Raw genomic sequence first — 23,658 nt, 5'->3', positions numbered from 1 at the left:
TGTAATTCCAACAGACTACTGAGGAATCTCATCCTTATTCTCAAAGTTCCTTCACTCCAGTGTCCCTGGGGCTATTATTAATTGTCAATTAACTAATTGACAACGCTCAAACATAAAACCGTATAAAAAGTCTAAAACATGTTTTAATGACCTATGTAATTTTTCTATTTTTAAAAATCAAGTCCAACCCATTTCAAAAACTTGGATAAAGGAAAAAAAACTTTTGGCATTAATCACATTATGTTTATTATATATGTATTAAGTCAAGCAATAAACAAATCCACCAATACTGCTTTTATTTTCAAGTTTCTATTTGTTCAGAAGATATCTGTGACTTGAAGATACACTGAAAATGAAGTCTCTTCATTGAAATAAAAATATTTACATTTAGCAAGTATTTTACATTTACACCAAGAATTTTTTTAAGTCTCAGTTATGCAAATACAGTAACCATGTATATATGCTGTCATGCTAGATAAGAAATATAAAATGACAAAGTTCAAATTATTTATCTTCTCCACACTTAACCTGTAAGTCTATCTAATGGCAATTATTGAGTATGCAATAATTAAAGGAGAAACTAAAGGGGAGGCATGAAAATTTTTCCCCTTAGAACTTATTAGTTATAAAGATTAATATATACTCATAAAATAACAAAGCAATACTGGGTAGTGTTACCTAGTAACAGATGTAAATATTCAGGTAAAGTTAACTATAAGGAACAGATACACCCTTTTACAAAGTTAACAGCAGTACTGTATTTGTCCACATCCTCAACAATCTAGTTCCACAATAAATTAATTTTGTTGAAAGGAGTTAAAATGGAAGTTTTTCCTATTGCAAGCTTGAGAAATGTTACCATTAAAAAAATAAATAAGGGAACAATTACAACAGTAAGCCAGTCAATACAGAAAAGACAGTATTATAGGATTTTGTCCCTACTCTGAAACTTCCACCCTCATTAGAAATCTAAATTTAAAGCAACTGAACAAGTTCTAAATAAAAAAAACATGGAGCGTGGCAGGGAATTCACATGTTATGTCTTCTCTGATCAGCCCTAGCAGCAGCACATAAAAGCAACCCTCATTGTTAACACAGTGAAGCTCAAGTAGTAACTCCATCTTTAAGCCCACTAAAAAGCAGCAAATAACTTTTCAGTAAAAACACCACCTCAGGTTGAAAGACTATAGTCCCTCCCCCAGAATCTTTGTCCCATCCTTCTTATGAACTATATACAATCAGTGAGTGCACCTCCATCACCCTTCTGGGGTCCTTGGCAGGAACCTACCTTCAAGTTTTTAGTACGACCAGAGACCATCAATATTTTAAGTAATTGTTTTCTGAGCTTAAATTCCAAAGTGTATTGACAAATTGAAGCAAACCTGTAGTATAAATTGAGCGTAAAGGGACATTGTAGAGAAGTATTAAGGAAGGCTTCCAGGAGGTGAAATATTTCAATTCATTTTCAAGTCAATGTTTACCTAAGTTTTCTTTTGATTTGGAAGAGGTAAAAATGGTTAATTGTAGAACTCTTGGAACCAAATATATAAGGAAATTCTCTCTGAACTTACCACCAAAGGTCATCATTCCCTTTTACTTCTCAGTCCTCTTTTTCTCTTTCACTTGGACTAAGAATATACTATACTGCAAAAGATTGCTTTACCCATAAAATATTTTGGAGGGAAATGTAGTATTATTATAAACAATCACCAAGTGAAATTGTCACACTACTTCTGAGTATTTCACCAATATATAATAATTGCTATAATGTGTACTTTCTAAAGAGTACACAAACAACCCATATCACCAAAGTACCAAGACAGGGTAGAAGGAAAAAAAAAGACACAAAACAGGTACTCACATCATCATTGCACAAATTAAGAAATAAAGAATCCAAGAACTACCAATATATCCTATTTCCTTATTTCTGAAATATCAGAAATTTTTACTCAAAATTAACAATGCCACAAACTCTGGAAGACCAAGGCAATCTTCTTTGAATTGTTGGGTTGGAAAGAAAACAGATTCCCTCGCACACACTCATCTCCAAATCATTTTTACAAGTGAAGAAACGTTAAGTTAAATTATGTTCTGTAAAGCAGCAACCACAATGTTAGTATTGATAGGTGTCAATAACTGAGTATTATTTAAACAAAAAGCAGCTTTCTTGTCAGAGGATTTCATTTGACAATTACAGTCAGTAACATTTTGTTTACCATTTTAAAAAAATAAACAAAAATCTTTAAGCTTCTATTCAACATCTCAATTCATCTCTCCAGCAATTCACTTTACGGTGATTAACAAAACAGAAAAAGTAGAGCTTATTTTATTGGCAGTATGTCATAGCTACGCAAATGTTTGTGCAGAACTGGAGAGTTTATGGAAATAACAGCTGAATAACAAGAAAACATACATATTCTTGTCTTGCAAGCTATTGTCCTAGATTATATTACTTGTTATTGCCCCCCCCCAAAAAAACCAAACCAACTTTCACAATGGATCCTTTTTTGATTTTTCTTCCCCATTTCACGTGTTTTTATATATAACACACCTATAGCAAAGAAATCATTTCCTAAAGGCAGGCCAGGCCTGATTACATATGAATATGAATTAGACATATGAATGGTCTATATGTTAATGTGGATGGAATATGTATCAATGGACTCAAACTTTTTCAAGAAAGTGAAAAACAAGTGACACTAAAGGTGACAAAAACCCATTCCCCTCCTAGTGAAGGTCAATACCTAATGTTGATGCTTATTTTTATATTAAACTTCTTGGAAATCAGAGTATTTAATGTATGATCCAAGTTTTTCCATTTTCCAAAACTGCATTTGCAAGGACAAATAACACAATGTAAAGGACATTGAAGCAAAGCTATTAAAATTTCATCCCATTAAATGGAACATATATATAGCTTTGACTCAAACTTTTGTAACTGATAATTCATGGATACAATAGTTTTCGTTAATGGTTTCAAGAACTTAATAGTGAAAGGGAACCTCCCTGATGGCACAAGGGGTTAAGAAGCAACCCATGAAGCTATCCGCAGCCACTGCTACATGTGTTCGATCCTGGCTAGGGAGCCACGCACATGGCCCAACAGACCTCTCCTGACTCGCCTGCTGCTCCCCACAGCAGTGTATTTCAGTCAGTCTGCCTGTTCTGTTCCCCACGGTCTCTGGTGAATCCTCACAACCAACCCCGCCCCACCCCCGAACTCTGGCCTGTATCCCAGTTCTTGTATACATAAATAAATAAATCTTAAAAAAAAAAAAAAAAGCTTAATAGTGAAACCTCCCCTCATATCATCACCAGCCTTCTCTCCTGCCCATGACTTCTTACCTTATTCTATGCCTTTGCAACAACCAATTATTATTTATTCAGGGCCTACTGTGTAGAAGTTTATTACCCTATTGTTAATCCACTGTTACTTTTTCTTCTGCACTAAACAAAAGAAAAAAATTATCACAAACACCTTCTCAAAAAGTACTATGACAAGTCTGATGGATATATGAATGAAACCAAAAAATATGAGAGATGAGAATATGAAAAAACCCAAGGGAGGAAAAGGATTAAGAAAAACTAAACTGTAATGACAAACTGGGTCTTATTAGTGGGTCACCCTGTACAGAAGAAAACTTTTACTTTTGAACATGACAATAATGAGATAACAAATGACAGTGTTTTCACTAAAAAAAATGAAAACTAGTGTTATCCAAAAAAATCTATAACTCTAAGTGAAAAACATCAGATACAACACTAATTTTCAGTTAAGTCACTGTATGTAACAGTATTTAACATTTAGTAGAAGTACCTACCAACCAGATTCCTAGGAACCTGAATAAAATCCTCCACAAATTCCAAGAAACCTCTAGCCTTTTTGACAGCATCAGCACTCTGTAGGCAGGAGACAGAAAACAAACATGAAATACAACCCTGAATCAACCCACAATCCAAAAAAAAAAAGAAAAAAAAAAAAAGAAAAAAAAAAAAAAGAGAAGAATGTGAATGTTTATGCTGTAGTACAGATTCTGCCTATCCCATTAAAGTGATGTTTTAGGTCAAGTAATTCATGAAGTACTAAAAAAAAATAAGAGTAATCATTAAAAGGCTAGAAGGAAAGTACTATTAAAATTAAAACATTAGCTATTGTAACAAAATTAGCGACAGAATTTAAATTGCCTATGTTAGCCAAATTTTAACCAAATTCGGGCCTCCCTGGTGGTGCAAGCATCGCACTTTGAAGAAATCCGCAGCCTCTGCAACATGAGTTAGATCCCTGGCCAGCCAGGGAGCAACCCACATGGCACAGCAGATCTCTCCTGTCTTGCCAGCTGCTCCCCTCAGCAGTGTATTTCATCAGTCTGCCTGTTCTGTTCCCCACTCTGTCTCTGGTGAATCCTCTCAAACCACCCCCGACCCCAACATCTCTGGCCTGTACCCCAGCTCTTGTATGCATAAATAAAATCTTAAAAAAAAACAAAAAACAAAAAACAAATTTTAACCAAAGCCTACATATATTGGTCTAGATTCCAAGTTTTTTATTTCTCTAGTTGAATGTTAAAGACAAGTTTCTCAAATTGTTTAAGCCATCTACATTGTCTTTTTCATTATCAAAATTGGAAATGACTTTAAAAACTGATTTTGCAGAGATTCACTTTTAAAGTAACTACAAATCACATTATTCAAATTTGTAATTTCTAAGATACAATTTTTAAAAACAAGAAGATGGGGCCTTCTCCAGAGTGAAGGTAAAAGAAAACTCACAGTCTAACAGTTAACTTTCCATTTTTAATGTTTACACTTTAACACCTGCAGATCAAGTGTGTTGCATGTTTACTATATCATATACAATAAAAACTAAAAACATTTCATAAACTGTAAGGTAAGCACTATTGTTATTCTCACTTTACAATGGGGAAGGTTATGCAGGAAAGTAACTTTTTCCAAGCCCATTCAAGTGGTAGAAGCATAATTCCAATTCAGGGAGAATGGAATTGTTAGTTACTTCGTTAAATTCACCACCACAAAAGCCTAATTCACTTTATTATATAGTGAAGCACAGTCTCAATGAAAAGCCTGATTTTCTTTTTCTTTTTCCTTAAAGATTTTTTTTATTTATTCATGCATATAAGAAACAGAGTACAAGCCAGATGCGTGGGAGGGTGAGAGGATTCGCCGGAGACAGAGCAGGGAACAGGCAGACTGAATGAAATACACTGCTGAGGCGAGCAGTGGACGAGACAGGAAAGGTCTGCCACACCATGTGGGTTTCTTGACGGCCAGGATCAAACGCATGCTGCAGAGGCTGTGGACAGCTTCACAGCGCTGCACTCAACCACCTGTGCCACCAGGGGAGGCCCCTGATTTTCTTTTTCAGATTGATTATTTTACTGTGTACTCAAACTATCAAATTAACCAGTGACAAAATATTGTGCAAATTCAACTTCTATAAAAGCTCTTCTATTATATGCTATCTGCTATTGAATGCTTGACACAAAGCAGTCAAATAATATATGAGCAAATTATTTGTGGCGCACATAAAACTCAAATTCAGAAGAGTTAAGGTATTTAAAATATGGTACACATTACTCAATCTTTCATTCCCCCATTACACAATATCGACTTCAATATACATAACACATTCACACACTATATATTAAGCTAATATTAGTGTTTTCCTAGGATATTACAATTCCAGATAATAGACTCGAACAATAGTTAAGAAAAATTTAATGTTAAGTGTATTTTGCCATAATTAAAAACCAAGAACAAAGGAATAAAGGAAACCCAGTTGGGATCACAGTTAACAAATGTTACCATAGTTACTTGAAGTGGGGGGACAAAGCACAGCTTACCTCTCCATAGATTCTAAATGTTCCAGTATCTTCATCTAACTCAATAGCTGTAACACCAGGAACCTTTCTAGCTTGCTGTATGTTACTACCATGTGTTCCTATTGCCAGGCCCATCAAATCTTCTCTCACAACAAATTCCTCATGAAAAGCTGCTGCGAGTTGTTTTGTACACTAGTAAAAGAGGTAAATAAAAATTTAATATTAAAGATAAAAATAAATCTTTTTTTGCTTAGCATTATTTACAATGATAAAGAGGTAGAAGCAATTCAAATCTGCTAAATGAGGAAAATATAAATAAAATGTTATATATGTGAACAATGCAATATTATTCAGTTAAGGAAATTCTAACACATGCTACCATGTGGATAAACACTGAGAATATTATGCTTAAATAAACTAGTCACAAGGACTAATACTGTACGATTCCATTTACATGACATACCTATGGTATGTCATACCTAAAAGTATCATAGTGGCATTTAGAAGTCTAAAGTAATCAAATGTACAGGAGCAAAGAGTAGATTTGCCAGAAGATGAAGGAAAGGAGGAATGGGGGATTGTTTTGCTCCATCGACCGTATGGACATAGTTAACACTACTAAACTACACACTTAAAAACAGTTAAGATGGTTAATTTTATGCTGTGTATTCTGCCACAAATAAGAAAAACTAAGAACAAAAGAAATAAAGGAAACTCATTTGGATCATATATAATGGGAAGAGAAAAAAAATTGATCAACCTATTTAATCACAGCCACAGAAAAATAATTCTGAAACATTTTCCAGAATTAATGACATAGGTCAGTTCTCTAACAGATGATTTATGTTTTAAAACTTATTTGCATATCCCTTTTAATTTATCATTTTAAATAAATAAAGGCACTGAAAAATCTGTATTACGGATAAACACTTCAATTTCTCGAAGAAAGTGTGTGAGTATATGTGTTTTGGGGGGGAGAAGGAGGGACAAGTCTCAGGGCAATAAGACAAATTTCCTGATAGTGTGACAATGAAGAAGAGGGGAAAACAGGAGTAATTTAGCACAAGATAGAGAAGCAATCACATGGTCTTTTGAAAAACATACTGTGTGTCCTCCAACCCCTTACAGGAGAACTGTCAGAGTGAACTAGTTACTAATGGAAGTGTGTCATGACTGACAGGTGGAAGAGGTAAAAAAGAAAAGATTAAGGACAGAGTAAATAAGAACTAACAATATAGTTCTCATGAATATTGTTAGTGAGTTTCTAAGTTCGCTGTCACATTTACCAAGTCCCAACAAAAAACTCTGCAGCATTTTGCAAACAAAAGGCTATGGTCTGAGAACAGAAATAGAAAAAAAAAAAAAAAATCAATTCTCTAAGGACACAAAGACTCCAGGCTTAGTCACAAAACAGGTCCCAAGTTGCCTTACCTAATAATCAAGTTGTTTAACTCAGGGAACTTGAATAATATATTTATGAAACTTAATGGGACATACAAGATATCTTTTAGGAGCAAATCTACTTACTTCTAAATGCTTAGTGGCCTCTTCATTTCTGGACATAAGCATCAACTTTGTACGAATACTTCGCAAATGCATGTCACTTAAAATATTTACTCTTTTCACAGTTGCTTCACTGGCAGACTAGAAACAAAGAAATTAAACACCCAAAAACTTAATAGTTTATCTAGATAATACAAACATGACCCCCTCCACATAAAGCATTCCTTGATTCTGACCTTCCACATTTCTGACTGAACATTCCCCCACAATACCCTATGAGTCATTTTTTTCTCTGATTTTCCATATTATTAGGTCTGTTACTCAAATTATGGTTGGTGGGAGGAAAATTCAGGTTTTCATACATTAAAATTTGTGGTAAGATTATCATATTAAGAATTTCATTTTACTTCTTTATTCCAAAAGAGTTTAACAAGACTAACATCTTTAACTGCAAGATTTTTCTCCTACAATGTATTAATCCACTTTGCACCAAGTTAGCGATTATCTTTGGAAATACTTAATTATATAAAATCTGTGCCATATCCATCAACTACCTTTTTAAAATACAGAGTTATCTTACCAGTATCATTAACTGTGTGGTTTCTGGATGGTAAAAAATTCTGCATGCTCCTACTGCTTTCTTAAAATCTTTATGTGCATTTTCATTAGCACACCTAGAAAGAAATTAATTCATGTGTAAGACATCTCAACAAGATTAAATTCAGAAGGCAGTTATACTGCTAACTTAATATTTCATTTTTTATAACACCCATTAAAACTTTGGTTATTAGAAAGACTTTCTATTGCAAGTTTTTGACTGGTGTTCGGGGAAAAAAGATTTTTGTACCACTGAAAATCCTCTCAATTCACAAAGCAATTCAATAGTAAACAAAATTACTCACGCCTCTCTCAAATCCTCAGGAACATCCACTGTGCATTTAAAGAAGGTATTTTTTTTGACAGTTTTATTTTGATTGACAGGTCGAAGTCGTTCAAATGTGACTATTTCATTGTAAGTGGCATCACAAGCAGCATATTCAATGACATAAAACTAAAAGATATCAAAAAACTTTAAAAACCCCATCTGAACAAAAATAATGAGTTTTAAATGAAGTTCTAATTACTGTGCTCAGCTTAACCAGTAGACTGACACCGCCACTCCTCCCCTTTGCAGCACAAGTACTAAGCAAAGCTTAGGCAAACATTAATCTGACTTTCCTAAACTAGGTAACAGGTTTACACAAGTCTGGACCTTAGCAGCCATCACATATTCAAGGAATACCTCTCAAAGGCAGCTGTGGTATTTGCAAATTCAAGACACAAATAGAAATTAAAAATATGATTCATTTTTAAAAGTGTGATCCACTATTTCTGAAGTGCGTTTTTAGACACAAAACCAGCCATTGGGGTATTTCCTTAGAAACAATCACAAAAGCAGGTGTTAGCATCACTTACTTCTCCTTTCATCATTCGAACTTTAGCCAGCCACCATCCACATGGTTCTTGGTCATTTGCTCTTGAATATACCTAAGGGGGGAAAATTACCATATCCATTCATTCCAAAAGATTTCAACATTGTAAATAATGATTTATTATAAATGTCAAATCCCAGTGAACTCAAGAATCAAGAATGCTGTTTTATTGAAATAGGTGTACTAAACATAATTGTGGTTCCATACACTTAAACTTTAAGCAACTTTGCTCCAAAAAAATCAAATTCCAGATTCATACAGGTTTACTAAACGTAAGTGTTATAAAACATGGGTCTTTCTGTTTCTCTCAATACTGTTCATTTTCAAGTACTGCGTTGTGATAATCTCAGTTATCAGATGGATAAGAACTTAACACGATAAACCCAATTTTTAATGTCCTTCAATTGGACATTAGTTCCCTAGCTAAGAAACCTAACTGAATAAAAACCTACACACATTTAGTCCACAGCAGAGCAGGAGTATCTTACAAAATCCATCTTTAAAAAAAATTGCATATTGTTTACCTAATTATCAGGGCTTTAATATTACAGATTAGGAAAATTTCCATTAGGGATTAGAGCTATTTCTTATGCAGCTTCTTTGATATATTTGTAATGCATGGAAAACTGGGGGCAAAGGGACTGTGAAGACACAAGTAAGAAGTACCCCCTCAAAAATGACGATCACAGAAACTGAGGTTGACCCTGCAGAGATGGCCAGAGAAAGCTATACAAGTTAATAATCTGTGATATGAATAAAAACTACCACCAACAGGCAAATAATTCTGGGGCCTCCCTGGTGGCGCAAGGAGTTAAAGCACAGCACTGTGAAGCTATCTGCAGCCTCTGCTTCCCACAAGGAGCAGCAGACCTCTCCAGTCTCGCCCGATGCTGCTCCCCTCAGCAGTGTATTTCAGTCAGTCTGCCTGTCCTGTTCCCCGTCTCTGGTGAATTTTCTGACCCCTCGCACCTCTCACCTGTACCCCAGTTCTTGTATGCATAAATAAATCTTTAAAAAAGGCTATGAGGAAATATAAGACTATATGCCAACGATCAGCTCCACCTGAACTCAATTTTAACATTTGCATTTCTTTTATGAGCACATCTATTTCATAGCTTGTCCTTTCTTATAGGTCTTCCAAAATACAAAAATTTGCTTTTATTAAAATAAAAGTCATCCATTTTTCAGTTGTGGTATTTATCAGAGACCCTTTTATAAATATAAGATAGAATCTAATGATCTTAACTTTTCCTCTATCTTGAAACACTTTGCCATCTCATTTTCATGCATCAATTATACTTTTTAAAAAAAGTCTCAAGAAAACAGAATGGTCATATCACCACCTGGAAGAATACTACAGTGAAATGAAACATCCTCCAGTTTAATAATCTTTCCAAGAAAATAAAAAGACTGGAGATACCATTCTTAGACTTTTATTATTGTTGAACAGTTTAGAATTCAGAATTTTTATTTTTCATGCCTAATTTTAAAGAGAAGTAAACTTAGGACTTTCACAATTAGTGAAATTAGAAGGCTGAGGTAAAGACACAAACAATAGCACTCTAGATGCTAGTGACGACTGTGAAATTATAAACAGAATCTCAGACAATAAAGCTTCAAAATTACTTGATATAATTCATAAGTGAAAAGACGCTAAAAGCAATTGTGTATACAAATATGACTAGATTTTGTTCAATAAAATTAGAAATCAACAGTTCCAAAATATTCTTACATATTGCATTCTGAGGATTGAAGTGGTAAGAGGAAACATTAGTAATGATAAGCTAGAACTCATTATAAATATATTTATAAAGCAGGTATGTTCCACTATATGCATAAATGATGAGCAGTAACAAAGAACTTAAAAGATAGATGTATTGTCGAAATAGGGAAAATACAGATTTGCCAAACTTAAGTTTAAAAATATCCAAGTTGTCCCTTATAATCAGGGAAATGCGAGCCTCCCTGGTGGCGCAAGGGGTTAAGATGCAACCTATGAATCTATCAGCAGCCACTGCAGCACGAGTTCGATCCCAGGCCAGGGAGCTACCCACATGGTGCAGACCTCTCCTGACTCTCGGGCTGCTCCCCTCAGCAGTATATTTCAGTCCATCTGCTTGTTCTGTTTCCCACTTTGTCTCTGGTGAATCCTCTCACCTCCCCCTCCACCTCTGGTCTGTACCCTGTTCTTGTACACATAATAAATCTTTAAAAAATCAGGGAAATGCAAATTAAAACCACACTGAGATACCACCTTACACCAGTAAGAATGGTACATATCAAAAAAACAAGCAACAACAAATGTTGGTGAGGATGTGGTGAAAAAGGAACTCTCCTACTCTCCTACATTGCTGGTAGGCGTGCAAACTGGTCCAACCACATGGAAAGCTGTCTGGAGGTTCCTCAGTCTACTAAAAACGGAGCTACCGGGCCTCCCCTGGTGGCGCAGGCCGTTGAGTGCTACGCTGTGAAGCTGTCCGCAGCCTCTACAGCGCCGGTTCGATCCCTGGCATCCAGCGAGGGTCCCACAGGGCACAGCAGACCTCTCCTGCCGCGCCAGCTGCTCCCCTCAGCAGTGTATTTCTACAGTCTGCTTGTTCTGTTCCCTGCTCTATCTCTGGTGAATCCTCTCACTCTTCTGCGCATCTGGCCTGTACCCCTGTTCTCGTATAAATAAATAAACCTTAAAAAAAAAAAAAAAGCAATTTTTTGCTCCATATGATGCGGCAATTCCACTACTGGGGATCTACCCAAAGGACATAAAAACACTGATTCAAAAGACCACCTATACACCTATGTTTATTGTAGCACTATTTACAATAGGTAAAACCTGGAAAAACCCAAATGCCCAAAAATAGATGACTGGGTCAAGAAGATGTGGCATATACACAATGGAGTATTATTCAGCAATCAAAAAGATAAACTCATGCGGGCCTCCCCGGTGGCGCAGCGGTTGAGCGCTGGGTTGCGAAGCTGCCCGCGGCCTCTGCGGCGCCGGTTCGATCCCCGGCTGCTCCCCGACCACCGGAGGAGGGTCCCACATGGTGCGCAGACCTCTCCTGCTGCCCGCTGCTCCCCTCAGCAGTGTACTTCAGTCCTTCTGCCTGCTCTGCTCCCCACTCTGGCTCTGGTGAATTCTCTCACCCTCCCGCGCTTCTGACTGTACCCAGTGCATGTAAAAACAAAACAAACAAACAAATAAAATAAATAAATAAAACATGCCTCTATTAAAAAAAAAAAAAAAGATAAACTCATGCCATTTGCAGCAACGTGGATGGAACTAGACAGAATTATGCTCAGTGAAATAAGCCAGAAGGAAAAAGAAAAATATCGGATGGTTTCACTTATAGCAGGAATATAAGGGAACCACATAAGACATCAGTGTAAAAAAAATAGTAACAGTACAAAACACAACAAAGCAAAAACAGACAATTATAAACAGAGACATACTGCAGGGGAGGAGGAGGGAGAGAAATTAGAGGGAGGAGCACAGGGGACTGAGGTGATGGTGCATGTGTGCATTGGTGAAGGAAACTCTATGGGGACTACACCTGAGAAGGTGGGGGGAAGTAAATATTGTTTAAAAATGAACAATGATGTAAAAAACTAAAAAAAAAAAAAAAATCAATGTTGGCCACCACCATTCTATTCTTACTGCTATAAAATTATATGATGTCTTAATATGAAAAACAATAAAAATGGTCTGCTGAACCCAAATGATTAAATGCTAATGACTATTTTTCTGATTTCTGAATAGGTAAAAGTTCCCATTCCAAGCAGTCTCTTAAAAAGGCAGCTCAGCTAAACAGACTAGTGTTATCTCCTGTTGATCTATATTGGATAGAGGCCTCAAGTTGCTAGGTTAAAAAAATAAATAAACCACAAAACCCAACACAAGCAAACAACCACCAAAAAAACCCCATGCTTTTATAGTACCTAAATCTCTTTGTTCTATTTTTTATTTTCACCACAGATAATCTTCTGGGAATCTGGATTCCTACATCTAAATTTACCGGCAGAAAAGAGAAGAAACCATTCTGGACTGCCTTAAAACTTTCTCATGGAACATTAAAATGCCATATTTCATTTATTCTTACATCCATCTCTGGTAAGCTTAATTAATGATTTTACCCTTGAAAGACAAAGTCACTCTGACAAAGTCAATTAAATTTAAGAGTCTGAACTGAAACACTATGAATTTGGCTCCACTCAAGTTCTGCAAGTCAAAGCATATTCTTGATAAAAATGGAGAATGTCACAATTAAAAAAAAAGAAATCACTTAAAAAACCCATCATAATGTTAAAAAAAAAAAATCATGAAAATTATGCCCTAAATTACTATGTTGGCTACTTTTTTTTTTTTTTTTTGTGGGACCCTTGCCAGCGGCCGGGGAACGAACTGGTGCTGCAGAGGCTGCAGGCAGCCTTGCAGCCCAGCGTTCAACCGCTGCGCCACCAGGGGAGGCCCAATGGCTACTTATTTTTGACTGCCATTGCAGTAAGGGCACTTCATAGAAATTCCATTTTCAGATTCCATTTAAATCTCCAAACTATTCCAAAGCAGCATTTCAGATTTTAAAAAAATGGCCCAAGGAAGAACTTAAAAAGCAATCGACAAAGAACTGCCCATGAGAAATCTGCAAACAGCAATACTCAGACTGAAGGCTACAGGTTCAAGGAGCATTCCAAAAACCTATTTCAGGACCCTTTTTATGAAATCACTTCAAGTCAAATCTCACTGCAAAATGATCTCTCAATTCTTGCACACAATCAAACTGTAATCAAAATGAAATTCCAATCTGGATGCAAATGTCACATTATAAATGTTCAACTATACTTTTGACATTTACATCCAAATAGAAATAATAGTATTAACACCAAAGGTAGAGAATTTTTACCAGTTTTCACCAAATTAACAATAAAAAAATTTCAAAATAATGCTCACCACTAAACTGAATACTTAGTTAACCATACTGGCCCATTTGCCTACTAGATGGGATAGTTATTGGGTACTGTTCTCATTAACCACCATTTCATCTCATTATCATCTATGAAGAAAGCGTACATTAGGAAAGTAAACTTAACATCAAGACCACACTAATGCAATTTATCTACCAATTCAATAATATTAGTGCATTAGTATAACAATGGATTTCATAAATCCTGGAAAATAGGCAAACCCCAAGAAAATCTTTAATGTATGAACCTTTCCAAAGAACTAAGACTAACCATGGACTTGATATTTCGGAGTGATTCTAAATACAAGCAGCTAAAAATATCCAATGGGTTGCTAGGAACCAAATACTTTTAAAGATAAGAAGTAAGCCACGTGTATAATGTAACTTTTGTGGACATACAGAATTTTAAAAATTATACAATGAAAATATTCTATCTTGAATTATTCTTATTGCCTTTGCCTAACTTCTCTCAAGGCACCTATCCCAACATTTTAATTAAAATATACAGGTCTTTGGCCCTGTGAGAATGCTACATCAAAAAGACTGGAGACAAGTGTTGGGGTTGTGGAGAAGGACCGTTAAATTCACCATTGATGGAAACTGGTGCACACGTTATATAAAAAGGGTATAGTGATGCCTTAAAAAACTAAAAATGGAACTACCATATGACCAAGCAATACCACTGCTAGGTATTTACCTGAAGAATAAGAAAACACTACTATGGAAAAGACTTACGCACTATTATGTTCATAGCAGCATTACTCAACAATATCTAAGACACGGTTATCAATCTACATGCCCATCAACAGATGACAGGATAAAGAAACTGTAGCATATATACTCAATGGGATAATATGCACTATGTAAAAAAGGTGAAATGGTGCCTTTTGGGTTAATATGGATGAGGCTTGAGGTGATTATGATAACTAAGTCAGGAAGTAAAATACAATTAAAGTTTCTCTCACTTGTGGAATATAATCTAAAAAACAAACTTGCAAATAAAAACTCAGATTCTATAAAAACCACGGTGGTTACCAGCAGAGAGGGCGGTGGGGACAGAAGGGAAAAAGTGACAGTATATCAGCCTTCATGAAGCCTGATGGAGGGGTAGTGAAGCATGTTAAGGTTCAAACTTTATCTAAGTTTTGAAAACAAAAGGTAAAGCAATAAAATTTTAATGGAAATAAAACATCCTGTATGATGTGAAGTCTTGACAATTTGCCATAAAAGATGGGACAAAGGAAAAACATGTCATAAAAACAAAAACTTGCTAATACTTCAGCCAGAAAACTTCATCATTAAAATACAAGTTTTTAACATCAAATATATTAAGCTCATGGGGAAAACTCAGAATAACTTGTAAAATTTTATTTTGGCTTGAGATGTCAAGCTTCCCATGTAGCATGCGTTAACTTGCTAAACAAGGCAGTTGTCTATACTTAAATACAAAGCATCTCACATGTAAAATCACTGAAGAAAGAACTCTTCATTTTCCTACTACCTCCAATGGTGTAAGCCAAGACATCATTTTCTTAGCAATCTTTAAAGTCAACCATTAAACAACATTGAAAAAACTTTGACTGTTAATTGTTAAGATTTTTTAAATATATGCCACCACTTTAAGTCAAATAATTGGGTTTAAAAATCAACTTCTGAATTTCAGAGCTTTCAAAATCAACTTCCTACTATAATTTGTACTGCCACCACAAAATGTCTTTTTCAAAGGGCAGCCTCCACTCAGCCTTCAGAGCCCCTCCTACAAAAAGAACCTTTTGCGGGCCTCCCTGGTGGTGCAGGTGGTTGAGCGCAGCGCTATGGAGCTGTCCACAGCCTCTGCAGTGCGGGTTCAATCCCAGCCGGCAGCAGTGATGCCCACATGGCACGGCGGACCTCTCCTGTCTCACCAACTGCTCCCCTCAGCAGTGTGTTTCAGTCAGCCTGCCTGTTCTGTTGCCTGCTCTGTCTCTGGTGAATCCTCTCACTCTCCCACGCATCTGGCCTATACCCCAGTTCTTGTATAAATAAATCTTTACAAAAAAAAAAATCTTCTGACCTTTTGCAAAGATTTTGAAATGACAGATTTTTGCTCCCCTACAAAATCAGTGGGTCACACTTAAACGATAATACTACTTTATAATTTTTTCTGTAACTTTATAGAGGTCTCATAAGCTAACTGAAACATAAGCCTCAAGCAGCTGAACATTTTTATAGTAAAACTATGTTACAGAGTAAACCACACGAAACTGTCAACATTCAACCATTCCCGACCTTCAAGAATGAAAATGTCTTAAGGTTGGATCTTTAAGTAATGCCTTAAGACCGCAACAAAAAGCTCTCTCCCATATCATCTTTTGTGGAAAACTTATTACTAATTGCTTTATCAGTCACCTTTCCCCTTCTTCAAAGAGGAGGAAGGGTTCCTAGCACCAAAAAAGAACAGGGGTTCTTAAAACCTGCAACACCCTGTGAACACAGCAAGATATAGTAAAGATTAATATTCAGGATTAATAATGCTTATCTACTTCCCAATATTTAGGCTATAGAAAACTGGAAAGGTTAATAAAGTATGCACAGGTTTAGAACAGGTTCTCAGGGGGCTGCTATGTTAAAATGAAACAATATGCTTTAAAAAGCATGTGTATATTAACTATTATTATTACTATTATAGACTTGTGACTAGCAGAAACAATGGCCAATGATTTAATACACTAAAAATTATCCTAAAAAATATGCCCTGTTCTAAGCACTCTTAAAAAAAAAAAAAAAGTCTAGCCTTTCAGATGTAGACCTGAGTGGTTGTTGAAATGGGCAAGTTCATGAAACCCAGGAAGGTGGAGCTGACCCTGATGCAATGTGGTCATCCTGAAACACACTGATGATGAACCTCAGAAAACGTTCTATCATTGTTTGAACTGACTGCTATTCCTACAAGTTAACAGCAAAATGAAAACTGTGAAAAGCTCAAAGATTTGTCCTTTGTAAAAATTCATAAGTAACAGGGCTCCCTGGTGGCGCAGTGGGTTGAGTGCAGCGCTGTGAAGCTCTCCGCAGACTCTGCAGCACGGGCTTGATTTCCAGCCAGCCAGGAAGATACCACACAGCATGGCAGACCTCTCCTGTCTCAACCACTGCTCCCCTCAGCAGTGCTTTCAGTCCATCTACCTGTTCTGCTCCCTGCTCTGTCTCTGGTGAGTCCTCTCAAACCTCCCACATCTCTGGCCTGTACCCCAGCTACTGTATAAACAAAAATAAATCTTTTTAAAAAAAAAATTTGCAAGTACAGTCACCTCATATCCACAAGATATGGACAGTTCCTTAAACAAAAGTGTCCTCAGGGAGCCTCCGTGGTGGCACAAGGGGTTAAGTGTCAGCACTATGAAGCAATCTGCAGCTACTGCATACAAGTTTGATCCCTGGCCAGGGAGCCAACCCACATGGCTCAGCAGACTTCTCCTTTCTCAGCCTGCTGCTCCCCTCAAGCAGCGTATTTCAGTCAATCTGCCTGTTCTGCTCCCCACTCTGTCTCTGGTGAATCCTCACATCCCTCTCCCCAGCCCCGAACCTCTGTCCTACACCCCAGCTCTTGAAGGCATAAATAAATAAATCCTTAAAAAACAAAGTCCTCATCAGGATATCTTCAAAGACCCAGCTCTTACTACTCAAGGCCCAGTGATAGGTCAAGTTCTAGGAAAAGTACAAGAGGCAGCAAGAAGAAATGGTTCTTCCAGAAGTTCTACTTTCATTTCTGCTTTCAGTTCAGTTACAGTAAAAAAAGTTTTGTTTTTAATTTTAAATTCATACCTATAGAAATACTAAGAAGGGTATCTTGGAGGCCACACCAAAAATCCTGGCAGACCTAAATAAAAATAACGACTTCTTAGCAGCAAAAGCCATTCAACAACAAAAGCCATTCATTCAACAGTCTTTCTAAAATTGGGGAGAAAACTCAGTATAAACAGATAAAATACAAAGATTTCCTATAAAAACTATAAACATGGACCCTCACCCCCCAAAAAAACCACACAAGGCACTGAGCATCCAATAAACAGATTTAAAAGATGCTGTTACTAATAGTGATCAAGGACATGAAAATTCTTAAGACATTAGCATCCTCTTATCAGACTTATAAAAATTTACAGATTAATAATAAGAAGTTGCTTCAAAATATAAAACACTAACTACAAGTGCTAAACATTCCAGGTTACACAGGTAGATTTCTAACTAAAGAATTATAACCTCTTGGCCCCACCCCCCAAAAAAGTTTCCGTGGGTGGCAAGATTAATTTTAAACTTCCTCCTTATATCAATTTCAACAGTGAAAAAAATAACATCTTGATTTCAGATGATTCTTACAATTTTAAGGAGCAAATTTCATCGGAAATAATCATGAAACAAAATGAAATATAACAATCTGTGGTAAATAATTTCCGAGTCACCCAATCTTTAACATCAATGTTTTATACACATTAGGGAGGTGGGGTACACAGATCATCCAGGAACTACTGGAAAGGACATCCTTAAACTGGAATTAGGGAAAGCACACTCTAACAATGGCCCCAGCACTCCACCAATCTTTTGAAACTACCAGAAAGTTTCTTAACAAAATGTATGAAAAAAAACTGTCACAATTGACCTCTACTTCTTGAGCATTTCCAAAACCAAGTTGGTAACTTGTCTGAACAAACTGATCACCAGAATTCCAAAAGTAATAAACTTTAAAAAACAATCAAGTTCTTTTATCCATCTTCATAGAAAGATATTAGGGAAGGATATAATATTAAACACTTTTACCAGAGTCTAAAGTGCAAGTTAGCATGGTACAGTAGGAATCAGAAGCATTGATGCTACAATTCATTGCATCCCACAAAGTACCCTACACTCAGATTCAGTGAAATATAGGGTGCTACCAGAGGAGAAGGGGAGGGGTGAAGAGAATGGGAGGTAGAAGGGGGTAAAGTGACAGAGTAGTAACAATGGAGCTTTAGTGATGAGTGAAGCACGTGCATGTCACAGTATGAAGATGTATTTCTGAAATGACAGTTTTATAAATGAATGGTAAAGTGATAAAATCTAATTCTAAAAAAATTTAGAACAAATTTTGGTAAAGCCAATTGTCAAAGGAAAAAACTGAGTCATGTGAAGACTATGTATTGAGGAGTACGTTCACTATTCCATGACAAGATTATCTGTGGCATGTTATGAGACCCAGCAAGAAACTACACAGTAAATTACAAGCAAGTAATTAAAATCTAGACAGCATTTTAGAAAAGAAATGCAATCAGGCTGTCAGGAATTTAAAGCAGCTCAATTTCCTGGTTCCTAGCTTAACATCCAATTACCAGGAAGAATTCAAAAGTTACCATTTAAAAATTAGGAAGAATAAAATGAGTCCATTTATAAGTGCTCAGACCTGTGTCTGGTGCCAAGCTTGTACTGTTCAGTCAGTGTTTACGAAAGCATTTAGATAACTAGCTCAACAGCAGAGGTTCTCCTTTGTTCCTAGTTCCCCACCCCATCTTACATAATAACCCAGGCAAAAGTGACACATGAAAATCTCTCAACACTATCAAGTCAATTCCTTATGAGAAACATGAGCCCCTAAGAGGTACTTTATCAATTTCTTAAAAATCAATAATAAAATTTCTATCTTCAACAAACTCATTACACCACTATTTGACATTTCCTGGTTGCTTTGTTAGTAAGAGCAGACCTATCAATCAACAACGGTAGAGTATTAAAAAGACAGGTGGGCCTCCCTGGTGGTGCAAGTGGTTAAGTCTCATCACTATGAAGCTATCCAACCCCCCACTAAGAAGTGAACCCTCATGGTGCAGCAGGCCTCTCCTGCTTGTGTATTTCAGTCAGTCGGCCTGTTCTGTTCCCCACTGTGTCTGTGGTGAATCCTCTCACTCCCGGCACCTCTGGCCTGTACCCCATACAAGTTGTTCTTGTATGCGTAAATAAATAAATCTTAAAAAAAAAAAAAAAAAAACAGGTTATCTAAGTGTGAAAAAAGCAAAATACAAAGAAAAATACAAAGCAGTACAAAATGATTACTTTTTTATTTTAAAAGAGGGTAAGGGAGGGAGATCATGGAACCTGGGAATGAATGATATGTAAGGCAAGAACAGAGGTATAAGAGGTATTGTCAATCTCTGGCAAATCATTTTTGTTTTATTTCTTTTTTGTTTTTCTGTGCTATTAAATTATTCCAGACATTTGTAAAATATTCAACATAACAGTACAACTAATTATAAAATTTCACATTACATGTAAACTGTATTAATGATCACTATATTAAAGCATGACAACTATCAATATTTAACAAAAATACAAATTTTAATTACCAGAAACAAGGAAAATAGCATCCAACACCACACAGTTCTCTGTGCACCATGCTCCATGCAATGTTGTTCAAATGCACTATCATCCTTAACTTCAAATTATCTTCACTTAGTAAAAGTAACTTGCCCAAGGCCACAAAGCTAAAAATGGCAGAAGACATGAATCCCCGTGCTAACTCTGAAACTCAAACACTGCAAATCACACAGTCATTACCAGTAGAAATAGAGGAAATGAATTAAGATTTATTCTCAATCAGCTATACAAATTCTCCTACAAAAAAAATTATTTTGTACAGGCAGGCAAGCAAATAAACTTACAAATACATACCTCTACTTCATCTCCTTCACTAATTTCTTTTTTTATATCAGGTGGTGGTGGTAATCTAACTTCATTAAATGGAACCTGGCGTTCTGGCTGCCAACTGAAGGATTAGAAAAGGAATTATATTTTAAAATATATTATTCTAACAGTACCTAATGTGGAAGCTAAATACTCTATGCTTAGCAATGTACATTTGTCTGTTAACTTGTCATTTAATGTGCTCTCAAGAACTACAACTTAGTATTGTATTTTTCCAAGCAGTTTGTTTTAGAACAGATTCATTCACATGGCTCTTAACTTTATAATTAATAGCAATTATATTCAAATTATTAATCATAACAGAACAATACGTACATTATTTTGCAAATAAAATAGGTAAGTTCATAGCAATAAGTTAAATTCAAAGTAATGTCACACCTATACTGTGGTCAATAAACAGTAATGGAATCAATTTAAACATTTTAATAAATATATCACTCATCCAAAGGAATACAATTTCATAGATTATAAAATATAAAGTGCATAATTCTTTTTCAGTATACATGTTTACAGAAAAACCAAACATTCATTTTTTCTACAATGAACATATTCACTATAATTAAAACTAAAAAAATGTTTACTTTTAATACTTGCAGCAAATATAAATGTATTAAAACAAATTAAGTGTTGTTTGGCATTTTTTATATTGTTTTTTTAAAAAGCTGAGTTGATAAAATTTTAAATTCTTTGCTACTCGTATGCCCTAACAGCCAACTCACATGTCTGGAAGGCACACCTGCAGCACATAAAATATTCCTATAGCTTCTATCTACCAATGCTGGGGTAAACAGCAGTAAACAAGTAAAAGATTCCTGGATTCTTTGTTGTCATCATTACTACCTAAATGACAACTGCACATAGACAGAAATCATCTCAACATTTGTTTCCCTGTCAGCCAGCAGCAGTTTAAAAGTTGAACAGTTCATTTCTGACCTTCAATTATACAAAATTCCTTTACAACCCTTCCTAATCAAGCCCAACAGTTTCAATACTATCTAGCCCATAAAGTATCTATAAAATTGACACTAATTCTTATTAATTTCAAGTGATTAAAGATACAATACTTATTCTTACTACTACCTGACATCTGGAAGATCTACAACATCATTTCAACATTCGAGCGTTTTGAAAGTTAAGCATATTCAACAGTCAAAAAAGATAAACTAATCCCATTCGCAGCAACACGGATGGAGCTAGAAGGAATTATACTCAGTGAAATAAGTCAGAAGGAAAAAAAAAAATATTGGGTGGTTTCACTTATAAGAATATAGAGCCAAGAAAGAAATGGTGGTGGGGGGGACAATACAAAACACAACAAAACAGCATTATAAATCAGAGACATCCTGCATGGGAGGAGGAGAGAGAGAGAGATTAGAGGAAGGGAAGGAGATGCACAGGGGACTGTGGTGATGGTGGATGGGTGCAATGGTGAAGGAAATTCTATGGCGGGGGTGGGGGGGGGGTCCCTCCCTGGTGGTGCAAGGGGTTAAGATGCAACCTATGAGGCTGTCCTCAGCCACTGCAGCACGAGTTCGATCCCGGGCCAGGGAGCTACCCCTGAGGCGCAGCAGACCTCTCCTGACTTACTCTCTGCTCTCCTCAGCAGTGTATTTCAGTCAATCTGCCTGTTCTATTCCCCACTCTGTCTCTGGTGGTTCCTTTCACTCCCCTACCCCCACACCTCTGGCCTGTGTCCCAGTTCTTGTATGCATTTAAAAAAAAAAGTGGTGTAAAATATATATATATATATATAAATAAAAGTTAAGCATATTCACAAATATTAATTTTCAAAACAGATAAAAGATTTAGGCCTTAGACCTGTAGCAATCATATACATAGAAGAAAACATTGGTGGTTATTTCATGACATCAATGATAAAGATGTTTCTGAAAAATCAACCACTATGGAAAATGAATAAAAACAAAAATAATTACCATTATGTCAATTAAAAGGTTTTTGCACAGCAGAAGAAAATTTAAGTAGATTAAAAAGATATTCAAATGAATTAGTCAATATTCACAATTTGGTATGAACAAAGAGTTAATATCCAAGATATATTCAAATTTAATACAATTCAACAATGAAAAATTAAAAAAAGGGCATTCGAGCTAAACAGATTCACCAAAGGGGATATGCAGGCCAATACATGGGAAAATGTTCATCTTGCTTCTTGTAAGGAAGATGCAGGTTAAACCCATGAGATATCATCTCACACCTGTGAGAATGAAACATATTAAGAAGACCCACAAAAACAATTGCTTGAGAGGATGATCAGAGAAAAAGGAACTTTATTATATTGTTGGTAGGAATGTAAACTGGTGTAGTCATTTGAAAAACGATCTGCATTTACCTTAAACTTTTTTGAAAAAGGGCCTCCCTGGTGGTGCAAGGAGTTAAGTATCAGCAGTATGAATCTATCTGCAACATGAGTTCGATCCCTGGCTAGGGTGCTAACCCCACATGGCACTGCAGACCTCTCCTGTCTCCCCAGGAGCTGCTCCCCTCAGCAGTGTTTTTCAGTCAATCCGCCTTTTCTGCTCCCTAATCTGCCTGTGGTGGAACCACTCATCCTTCCCACCCTGCACCTCTTGGCCTACACCCCAGCTCTCGTATGCATAAATGAATCAATCTTTTAAAAAAATTGTTTTAGGCCCTCCCCCGGTGGCGCAGCGGTTGAGTGCTGGGCTACTAAGCTGCCCACAGCCTCTGCAGCATAGGTTCGATCCCCAGCCGCTGGCGAGGGTCCCTCATGGTGCGCAGACCTCTCCTGCCTCGCCCATTACTCCCCTCAGCAGTGTATTTCGTCTGCCTGTTCTGTTCCCCGCCCTGGCTCTGGTGAATTCTCTCACCCTCACACGCTTCTGACTGTACCCAGTGCTTGTATGTATGTATGTATGTATGTATGTATGTATGTATGTATAAATAAATGAATGAATGAATGAATAAATCTTTTTTAAAAAATTGTTTTAATTTTAAATAAAAAGGGTCTCCCCAATGGTGCAGGGGATGGAGTCAAGGCACTGTGTGGCTGTCACCAGACACTGGGGCATGGGTTCAATCCCAGGTCAGGGAGCACCTGGTACAGGTGCAGACAAGACCTCTCCTGTCTTGTCTCCCTGCTCCCTTCAGCTCCCCTCAGTGGTGTGTTTCAATAGATCCACCTATTCTGTGCCCTTCCCT

The 23,658-nt window shown here is 36.5% G+C and overlaps 1 protein-coding gene across 10 annotated transcripts in view; it reads right to left on the bottom strand.

Moving 5' to 3' along the window:
* FXR1 (FMR1 autosomal homolog 1) overlaps positions 1-23,658 on the bottom strand; it is a 65,050-nt gene that overhangs the window by 18,717 nt on the left and 22,675 nt on the right. For all 10 annotated transcript variants that reach the window (XM_037525156.2, XM_037525160.2, XM_037525161.2 and 7 more), the window contains exons 3-9: positions 20,446-20,539; positions 8,799-8,870; positions 8,246-8,394; positions 7,924-8,017; positions 7,368-7,484; positions 5,862-6,032; positions 3,822-3,900 (exon numbers count right to left, since the gene is read on the bottom strand). In XM_037525156.2, the coding sequence (XP_037381053.1) occupies positions 3,822-3,900; positions 5,862-6,032; positions 7,368-7,484; positions 7,924-8,017; positions 8,246-8,394; positions 8,799-8,870; positions 20,446-20,539 (776 nt within the window). The remainder of the gene's footprint in view (positions 1-3,821; positions 3,901-5,861; positions 6,033-7,367; positions 7,485-7,923; positions 8,018-8,245; positions 8,395-8,798; positions 8,871-20,445; positions 20,540-23,658) is intronic.

The sequence above is a fragment of the Talpa occidentalis genome, unplaced genomic scaffold (assembly GCF_014898055.3).
Source record: "Talpa occidentalis isolate TD23 unplaced genomic scaffold, MPIMG_talOcc4v2.1 talOcc4.4, whole genome shotgun sequence".
In the NCBI taxonomy this organism is placed as follows: Eukaryota; Metazoa; Chordata; class Mammalia; order Eulipotyphla; family Talpidae; genus Talpa; species Talpa occidentalis.
Note: the sequence above shows the minus strand (reverse complement) of the source record. Positions and strands in the feature narration are given on the sequence as shown.